Below are 13009 nucleotides of genomic sequence, written 5' to 3' on the forward strand. Positions count from 1 at the left end.
TTGTACAGTAAGCAATTGCAATGTGACAGAAAACCAATACAACACAGAGACAGTATTAGCTGCTAACGCCCCACGAACATGACTCATAGGCTGACTAAACCCGGCAGGATCAATCCGCAAATAAATGGGTGGATTTTCTCCGCAGACAGATGGGGAATTAAGCTCTCAATCAATGACCAGTGTCTGTGTGTGCGCGTGTGCGCGTGTGCGTGCGTGTGTGTGTGTGTTGAGTGATAAGTTCACAGTGATAATTATCCCTATTTGGCAGCAATCAACCACCCTATATTTTTGTGGGTGTATTTGTGTACAAAAGATGTGCACTTGGTCGGCGGCTTTTATAGGTGCTGGTCTCCCTTAGGTGAATCTTGCGTGATTGTAGGTGTGTGTGTGTGTGTGTGTGTGCACAAAGGGCTGGAGGAAAAGAAATGGGCAGGCCATAAATCCTACGCTCGTAAATCTAATCCTCCAACATTGACAAATGCTTGATGAAGATGTCACTGGAACCTAGATAAAGTGTGCATCGGTCCAGCGGTGAGGAGCAGCTATTGTGCCCGAGCTTAAATGGAGAGATGCGGATGGAGCGGAAGAACTGATCCAGGTTTATCCTTGAGGAAAACAGCTTCATAAAAGCCGTTGGCATATATAAACCTCTTGGTGATGTACCTCCAGTATTTTGAGCAGAATAAATATACGACCAGATAGAAGAAATTGGTTTTCTTGACGATAAGTGAATTTCAGACATGTAGATATATGAACGCATGGCGGCAATGAGACGCGTTCCAAGTTACAGATGGGTGTGTGCTTTTTTAGTAAACTGCCACCGCTCACACTTTTTTCTGCATGAACATTTCACTCGCTTTTTTTCGGCATGAGCATGTCATTATAGATAATGTGTGAGTGTGCCTTCTCGATAGCGGCCATCGCGAATGCTCATGCAGCTGCTGGCTTGACGGAAACATGATCGAGGGTCTGTGATGGGAAACGTGTGGAAGTAAGGCGTGTGTCACACATTGGCAGCCAGACCTCAGAGGAAATTCAATCCCTCATGGAGAGCTGCATGGATTAGCTCCATCACTATCTGCTAAAGCTCGCTGCGACTGAGAGGCACTTCGGCTAATAAAACATCCCCTCGGCATCATCGGTATAGAGCTGCGCCTAAAATCGGGATAAGGTGTCCTGGCACTGCTTGGTTGCTCCTCCGAGTTTTAGGACAGAGTATAAACATAAAGTGCCACTTGTGCAAAACAAGGACGGTGTATTTATAGAAAGGGACCGCGGTTCACAAAACGAGGCTATGAAACACCTTAAAGGAATGATTGTGCCATTGTAAAAACCACTGGATTTCATAACGAGCGGTCGTAATGTGTTTGTCCATGAGCAGAGAGAGGGATGATTCAATGAGAGAGGAAATTAATGAGTGAGGAGCTTGCTGGGGATCTGAGGCAGGCTCATCAGGGTGTATACACATTCACACCACATGCGTACATTTCCCCAGGCATGCACCCAGCCACACATATTATTAGGCTTGTTTAGCAGTGTGTTGGGTTTAAATCCCCTCAAGCATGAACAAATGATCGTTAAGGATTAGCTCTGAACTTTAACTCATACTTCACAAACTGCCGTCGCCCTGCTCGCGGGGCGACTGTAGTGATGCCAATCTTGTGCTGTTTCTCTGTCCAGACTTCTTAAATATCTTAATACAAACATGTGGCAGTCTCTATGCAGTTATGAATAACAAACAGGCTTCTTTTGTACAGCATTGTTACCTGAAAGTCCGGTTTGGGGTTGGGGAAGGGCAGCCACGCTGACCGCGAGTTCTCCTGGTACTTGAAAGGCCCGTTGAAAACCTGTGATATGGCACTGAGATTGAAGGCACACACTGCAGATGCAGCAATGCTGTTTCTGAATGTCAGGAACAGAAAAAAAAGGGAAGAGAGACCCAACAAAAGGGGGTGAGAGGAGAGAGGGAATGATGGATGAGTGAGGGAGAAACAGAGGGAAGTATCGGATTAAAGACGTTTTCAAAAGGACACCGAAGCACAAGTGGAAAACTCAGATGTTGCTGGTGCAGTATTCGTGAGTCTGACCTCTGTGTGTTTGTGTTGCTTCTTCGCCAACGATACAAATCAAACACCGGACAGACAGACGCAGACGCCGGCGTAAGTGATCGTTATTATTGGATTATAAATCCAGCCAGAGGACACAATTAAGCTGTTCAGCCTGTCTGATTAACTGTACAGATCTCGGGCCTGAAATACAGCTTTGACTTTTTAAGCTGTCAGTTTCAACAAGTACCGGTCTCTGCTCTCCGAAGAGAGAGTAAAGAATGAGAGTATTAACTCTCAACTTAAACTGAGAGACTTGGGCGATGTGAATTATAATCCTATGCGGCTGTTCATTAGACTCTGTGCCTGCAGGGGGAAATGTTTCCAATACCCTTCAAAAGGCTTCTTTTTCAGCAATGCGAAGGCATTGACCATAAAGAATAGATTACTCAGCTTTTACAGTAATAATGGTCTGTCCGTGTGGGAGTATGGAGAAGTAAAAAAATAAAAAGACAAAAAAGATGGAGAGACAAAAAGAGAAAAGGGTGTTTGCGAAAATAGAAAATAAGACTTTTCATCCATGGATGCATCCCATCTCCTACATCCCCCATGTGCATGATACAGTGTACACTCTAATAAGTGATGATAAGCTTCTTTCATGGGATTTTATTGTCAGATGGCACTGGAATGAGCGATCCTTGGAACTGGTTTGAGTGTTTATAGGAAGATATTTCTACTGAAAATTAAATTTAAGATGCACTTGGCCATGTAAACTTTCCCGTCATATCACTCAATTTTATATGCACAGTGTGAATGCTACGAAAAAGTCACATGCCAAGCTAATCTAGTTAAAGTGTTTGTTTACAAAACTGACATTGTGATGCCAAAAACACTGAATTATACATGAAGCTATTCCGCGGGTGCATTAAAAAGAACAAAGAATAAAAGAAAAATAGGATGATATCAGTTGGCATTTTCATCTGATATGAACATGCTGAGCGCTGGATCTCACTTTGGTTCATGCTTTACAACACAAATAATACAGACTTTCAAATATAACAGTGGAACTGGGCTGACTGTAGAAAAAAAACTTTCAAGGACTTGAACTTTTAAAAGTTTAACTCCAACTGATTACTTACAAAGGCTGGATTTATTTCAAATAAATTGTATGCAAATTACAATACAGAATGGAACATAATAAAGACTCAAGGAGTATGGGACAATTTGTAAAAAATTACTCTAGGTGGAAAAGGTTTTGTAAATGCAAATTTTGAAGGGTTCATATTTCAAAACGTCAAGTGGGAAAAATCTGCTTGTGCTTATGGAGCCAACCTCAGTTTAATATGCCATCTACAGCTCATGCAATCAGGCAGTCGCTGACTAAAAAGCAAAAGCTGTCAATTGCTGTCAGAAATTAATTAATTACAATTGTCGTCACGTGTATTATTGCAAAGGTGTAGCAACAGTGACTAAGTGGGCCTAAATTTAGCTCACTCAAATGTGGATGTAAATGCTGTTTTCCTACATTTTGTCAGTACAGTCGGAAGAGAGTATGGTGTTTGTGTTAACTCTGGCCTTTGTACTTTGTCTCCTTGTACTCACACGTTGGTGGTGAAGATACCGTACAGCAGCTCCAGCTCCGGTAGGTAGAAGGTTCCCTGCAACTCGTTGTAGTTGAAGGGTATTTCGCCCGGTCGGGAGCAGTTCAGCCTGGCCTTCGTGAAGGTGGTCCACGTGTCCTCCAGGAGGAAGCGACCGCCGATGTCGTTCTTGCACACGCGCCCCGCGCGGGAAAACACCGTCCGGCCACAGTCGTGCTCCACCGCATTTTCCCGGAAGAAGAAGTAGGTGAAGTTGCCGATATCGTAGGAGGAGACGAAGTTCGGTTCTGTTAAAGGAAAAGTGGCAAGAGACGAGTTAAATGAGTGGGAGAAAGAAGACAGGGGAAGAAAAAAGAATGATGAGAGTTTTGAAAGAAAGATGCAGGGCAGAAAGAGGAAGGAGAAATAGCGAAAGAACAATATTTAAGGTGGTGGGAGGAAGAGTGAGTGGGAGAGCGAATGGGTATGTGTTATGACTGATTGACTTGCGGGGTTGGTGAGGCCCACACAACAGCAGGTGATCAGGATTAATAACTACAGGCCAAGTTATTAATGGCATTGTGCTGTAATAAGAAAACTCATTTTTCACTCCCTAAACCTAAAGGTTAGGATGAGAAATGACCAAAACAGGTGGAGCATAATAGCTTTCACCCTATCTGAAACACGCGACCTCCACGACACTGTCACAGCTACGGCGTTCATTTTTATGTATGACATTATTGGATCTAAACCGCATACTTTATTCTCGCTGACAGTGATTTAATTCACTCTTAAATGAAAGTGTCCCCCCGTCTCTCCCCACACTCTACCCTTCCTCCTCATTTCCACCCTCCTCTTCTCTGCACCTTTGGAAGGCAGTGCAGGGGGGGACGGAGGGGAAAAGAAAATCAATTCGCCATAAAATTAGTTATTAAACCTTTTCCCAGAAGGTTGCTGCAAAGCAATGTATGTGGTGGCTTTTAATTTATTTTTTCAATTTAGCTTAAATGTGAATCAGATAAAAGTCACTTGCTGACAAGATACTGATTGACCTGCTCCTGTGCAGGCCGGACACCCGCAGCGGTCTGACGCTCTCCAATCTGCACCGAGGAGGCTCGTGCTTGAAGTGTGTCTGAACTTTCAGGGAAAAATACATCGATTTCTGACAATTTCACAATTTCATGCTCCTTGAAGAAAGGGTGAGATAAATATTTAAAGATTTTCCAGTTGCTTAGTAACTTTAGAAATAATTGTTTTTACTGATAAAATGCAAGATAACAATTATCTTCTTTTCCAGCATTTGCTACACTACTTTGCGCACACAGTGGTGGTTTGAGGGGGAATACAATCCTTCAACTAAGAGAGACAGATTCCTCCTCTGTGTTAGATAAGCATCAATCAAGTATCTTTGAGCAAAACACCAAATACCCACAAGCTGCAGGGCGGATATTCAATAGCTGACGGGGGAAAAGCTAAAAAGCAATTTTCTCGTTGTTTCTTTCGATATAAAATGCACATCTTATTTATCGATGTTGACAAACATTTACATAAACAGTAACATCTCCATCTCTATCTGGACCCAACACGTTGGCGGTCCCCATACCGTTCAGCCACTTGGAGTTGTATTGGGCCGTGCGGAGCGGTGGCATGCCGCCCAGGCTGCGGTAGATGGCGGGGTCGCGCCCAGAGAAGTCCATGGCCGTGGCGGCGTAAAGCTCCCCGTTGGAGGTGATGAGGGCAGTGGAATTGTGGAGAGGGTTGTAAGGACACCGAGCCATCCCGCTGATCTGATCGTGGATCTCTGTCAAATTTGTCAGCTGCAACACAGAAAAAGAAAAAAAGCTGAGCTGGGGAGCGAAAGGGTCTCCACAGGAAAGAGTCATTGACACAGGCGATGCCGAGAAACTACTTACAGAAAATCCTTCTGATTGTAAAAGGAGTAACATTTGAGTTAATAAACAGAGACAATACAGTGTATTTTTTTCCCCTATTTTTTCAATGATGTAAAAACACTTCATCAACATATAGGACAGAGTATGAAATTGCAAAATGAAAATACGAGCTGGAGAGGTCTGGGAATGTTGTTTGTTCCTGCCAATATGCAAATGTGCAGACAGACGGAAAGAAATACTCATTATGTTTCGTTTAGTTTACATCTACTGTGAAACACACACCACACTATGTATATGTGAGCTGAAGCTCCAGGAGCGGCATAATCAGAGAACACATTTAGAATCATTAGCAGCAGAAAACACACAAACGGAGCAGCTGCCGTAAGTCCATTGTTAAGAAGCAGGCTGTCAAGAAAGCAATACAATTATTAAAACAAGCTTCTTCACTCGAGTCCCTCTTGGCTGGCTGCAGTGTTTCTTGGTGTGGTTGTAATCTCTACAGGGCAACCAGCTGTTTGTCTGTTTATAACATTATTGAACCACATCTTGGAGAAGCCTCTCGGAGTCCAAAAGTGGCTTGATGTGAGATGCCTTGCCGGGCATTCTGCCTTTGAATATAAGGCCAAATCCAACTCCCCGCTTTTTAAAAATACTTTACTGCATGACCTCAGCTTAGCCCTGACACACTGCACTGGTTCCTATAGTTAAAAAAAAAACAGGCCATAGCTCAGTGACTCAGCCTTGAATACCAAAAAGAAGTAATACATTTTTTAAATCCAAGCTATAATTATATTTTATGGTGCAAAAGTAAACACCGTATACGAGGATTAGCTCATGGTTTGCGCTTCCATCCAAGTTCATATAAGTTCTGAGGGCAAATACATGAGTGAAAAGATTGCACTAATCTCAGGTTTTAAAATCTGCAAATGGTGATTAAAGTTATTCCATCTGCAATTACTTTTCTATCAATCAAAGCTCCACATTTCTGACTTCTCCGTGGTTGCGGAGGACCTCGAGCGAGATTCGCAGCTCAATCTCTCGTCACGCATTTTGATTGATTCATTGGGAGACAACCCGTCTACACAGGGGGCCAGATGCCATTTGATGCGTTGGTGTTGGGCGGAGACTTCTTGAGCCAATTTCCTGGAGCCGGTCGATTTGGGATCAAGGGTTCCGTTAACTTCTGCCACCTCTGCTCCAACACAACCGCAGCAAAACAGAGCAGCCCTGTCTGAGCTCTGCCAGCCTGAGATGAAAGCCCGGTATTGACGGGCTCATTCTCCGGGTCGGAATAGCTACTTTTAGGTCAATTGGATCATTTAGAAAAACAAGAGGAGGAGCTATAAATAGAAAGACTGCACTTCTTCCGTTGCATTTTGAGGAAGTGGAGTGAAAGTCGTCTCTATACTGCAGCCAGCAGCTGTGTGAGGAACACTGGAGAGACTTTGAGTCCCACTAATAGAGACGTTTCAGAGGGAGACAACCCGCAGCCGGTTGGGTGCTATGTGCTACTGAGAGGCTATTGTGGTTGTTGAGAGCATTTTTAACTACCCACTATGACAGGGAACAAGCTTTTTTTGATCGGAGCTGCTGCAACAGGATAATCGTTGATATTCCACCGTCGATGCAACTGACACATCGTAGAAGCTATCTGTTCAGTGAATGTTAAATAAAAAAAAAAACTCTGACCTTCAAATAAACAATACCTTCTGTTGCTGTATGTAACTATTTTGTCATACTGACACTCATCACTAAGCATGAGTTAAAATATTATCACTGTCAGACACTTTATTTCTTGCATTTTTTGTGCACCAATTTATGATGGAACAGTTTTTATTCATAAAAAGGAAAAAACTAAATCCAGGCGGCTGTTGACAAGTACCTGCAGTAAGGTATTAAGACATCTGTAATGCTTTCAAATATTTATTCTCCTGTAGATCAACTTCTCTCAATTTCAATCTCTGCTGAGTCAACAAATATGTCGACATGATTGACTCTTCCCTTTTATTTTGTGTCCTTTGTTTGGGGAAGTAATCTCTTTTAATTATATTCACGTCAGCGATCCATGAATTCATTTAAATTTATAATTTATAAACATCCGGAGTTTAGAGATTAAGATTTCTGCTCATTCAAAACATTTCCCACGCATCTGTGTCCTCTGAAAAGAATAAAGTTGTATTTGGAGGTGTAAGCAAAAATAAATGTATTGAATTAATTTGATAAAAATAACTCTACCTGCAAGTCATATGCGTTTATATATGAAACCAAAGAGTCCATTGACCCAAACTGCTCATTAAATAATAAGAAGCTAAAATGCTGGAAATGTGCTATTTTTAATATTTTTATTAAAAGACATCCTCCAGGCGGCTATTCTCATAATCACCATCATCAGTGGCAGCGTGGCTAAAAGTCAGAGAAATGAACAGCTGTTCAATCTTTAACCACCCAGTACTTATTAAACTAATAGAATATTCTGCTCCTCATCCTTCCATCCATCACCGCTGATAGTAAATCTGTCTGCGCGTGATTCCATTGCTATCGCCATGCTCGCCCTGTGTTTCACATTAACAATGTTCAGTGGGTAAATATGACAGCCCCTGATGAAATACTACGATAATAATGTCATGACATTTCAACTATATGTATTTTCACAGCGGTAAACAGTCATTATGAGCCCATGACCTTTGGGTGCAGTGCTTTAGGACCAAAACAAATGTCATCATAATGGTAAACTCCTGCAACCTCCCACTCTGAAATCCCACAGAAGACAAAGGTATTTGATATGTTCTCAGGAAAGCAATAGTCTGACATTTCAAGTGTTGATCTCCACTTAACTTCAGTGGGCACTTGTCATCAACGATAGTAGATGGGAAAAAACCCACTTCAGTTACTTCTATTAATACTTAAATTTATAGAAGCATGAGAGAGAGAGAGAGAGAGAGAGAGAGAGAAAGAGAGAGAGAGAGAGAGAGAGAGAGAGAGAGAGAGAGAGAGAGAGAGAGAGAGAGAGAGAGAACATTACACCTTCCAAGAATTTGATATAAAAGAAGGAAAGACAAAATGAAAAAAATAAGCTAATTAACGCCAATGACTCATGAAAAAGGGCAAAGCAGCAGACAAGACCAGAATGTATTATCAGGAGTAATGAGCTTAAGGAAATATTTTGATTATGATGTTTAATAATTTTGAGGAAACGGGACTTCTTAAATAACCGAGCTAAATAGGATTCATCTTATAATTAGTCTACATACCTGACAGCACAACAGAGGGAGCGAGAACAGCCACACTACATTAAATCCTCTGATATCAAGATCACAATACCATCACATCTTGATTAAATGTGTTGATCAACCTTGGCCTTTTCTGTCTGACATTGTCAGTTTGATCAAGAACACTTCAATTTATATTAGCAAAGTTATCACGCTTACCCGGGTTGAAACATCACTGCTATTGAAGGATAATGACTTATCACGATGTGTTCCTGGGGTATTAGGTGTGACTGACGAACAAATGCAGCATATAATAGAAAAAAAGAAAGAAAACTCAACAACTATGGCTGCTGGTAACTTCCATTCTGCACTGCAATAATGGTGGGAGACTCTTGAGGGTCGGTTAAGTGCATAAAGCATCATGTGACTCAGAAAGGCTGTGGTTTTCAGAGAAAGAGAAACACTTCCTTTTATTGCTCAACAATTTTCCTTTTCATTAGTAAGTAGAATAATGTGTGGTCTTCTTTATAAAAAAAAAAATACCACTAGCACTGTCTGATGATTCACCAGATTAAGTGGTGGGTTTGAAAAGCTAAAATAATGCAGAGGAAATAGCACAAAGAAGAAGAAAGACAAGATGCCAAAAATTCCAACTGAACTATAATCATTGACATCAAAAATACAACAACAAAAAAGTAAAACAAACACAATAAGAAGCTTATATTTGATTACGAAGAATCAGCATGAGCATGAACCCTTTTAACAAAATGTTAGAAGCAGCAAAAAGTTTAGCAAAAACAGCACACAAAAAAGCGCAAAAGAGAAACACTGCTGTTGTTCGTACCGTTCGGTTGGTGCAGATGGGGGTGAAGGCGTTTGTTCCACAGGTGAACAGCCTGTTCCCGCTCACCAGCAGTACCCTGATGTAGTTCTGGCACTCCTCCTGTGGAAGCACACCAGCAAAGCGCAGCAGCATCATTATCTCTCCATTGACAAGCAGCGGCATTAGGCAGAGAAACAAAATTACACTTTACGCCAGTAAATGAGAAAAACACCTGAAGCTGCGGGAGGGCTGCTCTAAAACGTGGCCAAGCTCGACAGATTCAAATCAAAGCTAATGCCCACATGGCTGAGCCACGTCACATCTTAATTCTACAGACACTAGATGTGGAGAGCGGTCTGATTGAGGTAGAGAACAGATAAATGCAGCAGGCGTAAGAGAGGACCACTCAGGATTAGTTTAGAAAATTGCCTTGGCTTTGTTGACTGGACAAAAAGTGAAAAGACTCTCATACTCTTAATTAAAGCATTTTGAGCACGATCTCCCCATTAATCATTTCAAACTAGTTTTCTCTACATTATGGTGAAGTATAGGCTCTTTCCTTGCCCCTCCTCTGAGGTTTCCAGCGAACTACTTAGCACTTGGTTCAAAGCGCGCGACAAATAAAGCGCCGCAGAATGATTGACTGAGTGATTGATCGCTGCCGAACGTCATGAACTTGCAACATCGCCGTCGGGCTTTAACGCAGGTTTAGTGGGGGATTTCCATCAACAAAACAACAGCAGGCAGTATTTGTGTCAGAGAGCGGCGTTTGTTTTTTTGTCCTGGGACAAGGTAATAAACTCATTGGGTCCGCTCCAACTGAAAGAGGCCACGGCTGGGTTGGGACCCTCGTAGAAATTTAAAACCCTGTAAATCTGCTGGTGTCTGAGCCACTCGAAGGTGCCCAGGGCAACGCCACTTCTCCCTCCTCCCCCTCTCTCTCAAGGGGCTGCTTTAAAAGTAGAGGGCACCCATTTGAGAGATGAGAGATGAGAGAAATGAGGGGAAGGCCTTTTATTCCCCCTATCAAGACGAAGGTTGACTCATAAAACCACTCTTTCCTGGTGTTGAGTACATCCTAAGTACGTGTGTATGTGTTCATGTGTGTACCTTTTCAAAACAGTGTGTGTGTAGTAAAACTTGTGAGGTATGCCTATATATCTGTGCTGATTGTGCAGTTCATTGTGCACTGTATGCTTGTGTAAATGTGTGCAGGAGTGAGGGTGAGTTGTGAGGGGTCTGCCTAATTAAATTCTTCCCTTGCAGTTTGTTTCTGCGGTAAACAACAGCATATTTAATACTTGCCCAGCCTAACAGTCTTGACTTGTTTGCAGAAACTTTGTGACAAATGTTCCACGTCTGTACTGTAATACGGAGGCTGTTATGCTTGGCTCCCACATTATAAAACAAAACAGAGGCTGCAATCAAGTCCTGTCAAGTCAATTTAGCTCTCCTTTCTTCTCCCGGTTGAAATAAATCAAATACACAAGAGAAGAGCGGACGCGTGCATTAGGGGAGAAAAAAAAATACAATCACTTGTAAATTCACTCAATGCAAGAGCACGGTATCTGTGTAATAGCTTAAGCGATGGTATATTGCTGCCCGCTGAGCTAGGTAATAAACCATCGGCGGCCCTGTCAACTGCTGGAGAATGAAGACTTTTAATGCTATTCTTAGTGTACATCACAAGACCTGATCCTCCGAGGGGAACAGAGAGCAAAACAATTTGACTCTGGGCAACAGCAGTGACTCTCAAGGACTGAGGTAACTTTGGCCTGTAATTCACAACAGCTATCTTACGCTGGCCAGCTCGTGCACGCCTATTATGGCTCCCTAACCAGCATTCATAGGAGGATAAATACACAGCGGTGCACAAACATACAAGGATCAGGGCTGGGCAGTTCACCTCCGAGTCAAGTTCAGCTCTGAACCAGCTGTTTGGTAGACAGTTTGCCAGCTAACCACATACAAAAACACACACTTCTGCACAAAAGAAACTACAAAAACCTTAGGAACTCCCTTCAAAAGGCCCATAAATCAGTGGTTTGGGATCCTTTTTCGGGATGACCTCTCATACAAAGCAGGGATTCCCAGCGAATCTATATTTTAAAGCTGAACGAAGAGCTGCGCATTGCTTTCAATCTTCAATACGTTTCATCATAACTTGACATTTTTTACATTTTAGTGAGCTATTTGATGTGCTCTCTTGAGCTGATTTGATCAACACTGCCTGAATGAAGAGGGATCTGTGATTCTTATCCTTAAGATCTATTTTGTGTAGCTGTTAGCATTGGTTCGCTGGTGGGAAAGTTGGACATCAGGGGCATCATTCAGTTCTGGTGGCAGACAGCATTCATTCATTATTTTTGTTCATAATAACATGCTGATGTTAGCTTTTAGCTCAAGTGCAGCCTTGCAGAGCCGCTAACGTCTTTGTAGACTCTTGCACAACTAGTATGGAGGTGGAAGTTTGTTCGCCACATTGTTAGACATAGCGGGGGCAACAAAACAAAGCAATGTTATTGAGTTGCATTACTGGAAGGGTGGGATCTCGGCATTTTGTCCTTCACACGCCAACGAACTTAATGGAATACTAAATCGCTTGAATACCCCTTTAATTGTCTTCATTTACACCAATCGGTTCAGTTAGCTGCAAAGATACAAACCTGAACCAAATTCATGAAGTGTATTTTTACACATTCTTTTTTTTTTGTACTTGTTTTTCTCAACATGGTGACAAGTGTCCGACAAGGCAATATAACAGTGTGATGTTTGAAAAGCGTAGACACCACTTAAACTCACCTCAGACTTTCCACGGCTGAAGCAGGCTCCTTTGGTGAACTCATCGCAGTGCCACTCAGCCTCCTGCGGAGAGAAAGAAAAGCAGCATAAGGTTCCCAACAAACCATTGAGAAGAAGCAAACATCAGAAACATTTCTCAGACAACTCAGGGAACCAAATAAAACAATGTCTGGCTCTCAAGTCGCAGAAATCTGGCGATTTTTCAGAGGGGCAACACGAAAAACTGATTCTGTGTCTTAAATACAGACACAGAATCCAATTAAGGCGCATACGATGCAGAGACCTCAAGAAACAAGTGACAAGTTTGTGCGGAGCCGGCTGTTATAGATTTGATTTATGTAAGGGAAAAAGAGGCATCTTTAAGGCGTAACACGTGAGCTCCCTGGAGAAGGACGTCAACTTGATTTACATGTGAGGAAGAAACAGCGGGCTGCCTTTTACATTTTGCTACGGGAGGAAGAGGAATAAGAAGATAAAACCTGGACTGGTCTCCCCCGGGGTGGAGACACCAGCGTGCTTCAATTTCTACCGTTTAATTTCAGCGTGACCTCTAGAGGGGGCTTTCTCATTGACAAAAGTTCTCTATTCATGAAATGAGTGTTGGCCTCGGGACAGCACCGGGCCACTAAGACACTCGCGCTCGTGACAGAGGGAATTA

At 42.4% G+C, this 13009-nt stretch overlaps 1 protein-coding gene across 2 annotated transcripts in view; it reads right to left on the bottom strand.

Moving 5' to 3' along the window:
• Positions 1 to 13009, bottom strand: part of sema5a (sema domain, seven thrombospondin repeats (type 1 and type 1-like), transmembrane domain (TM) and short cytoplasmic domain, (semaphorin) 5A) — a 105721-nt gene that overhangs the window by 45866 nt on the left and 46846 nt on the right. For both annotated transcript variants that reach the window (XR_011077786.1, XM_068581859.1), the window contains exons 5-9: positions 12352 to 12414; positions 9571 to 9669; positions 5229 to 5442; positions 3648 to 3933; positions 1767 to 1902 (exon numbers count right to left, since the gene is read on the bottom strand). Coding sequence is in view for 1 of the 2 variants with exons in the window: in XM_068581859.1 (XP_068437960.1) it covers positions 1767 to 1902; positions 3648 to 3933; positions 5229 to 5442; positions 9571 to 9669; positions 12352 to 12414 (798 nt within the window). In the remaining variant the exon portion in view is untranslated. The remainder of the gene's footprint in view (positions 1 to 1766; positions 1903 to 3647; positions 3934 to 5228; positions 5443 to 9570; positions 9670 to 12351; positions 12415 to 13009) is intronic.

This window comes from Clinocottus analis, unplaced genomic scaffold, assembly GCF_023055335.1.
Source record: "Clinocottus analis isolate CAN_PGR_092001 unplaced genomic scaffold, fCliAna1.0.p SCAF_18, whole genome shotgun sequence".
Taxonomy (NCBI): Eukaryota; Metazoa; Chordata; class Actinopteri; order Perciformes; family Cottidae; genus Clinocottus; species Clinocottus analis.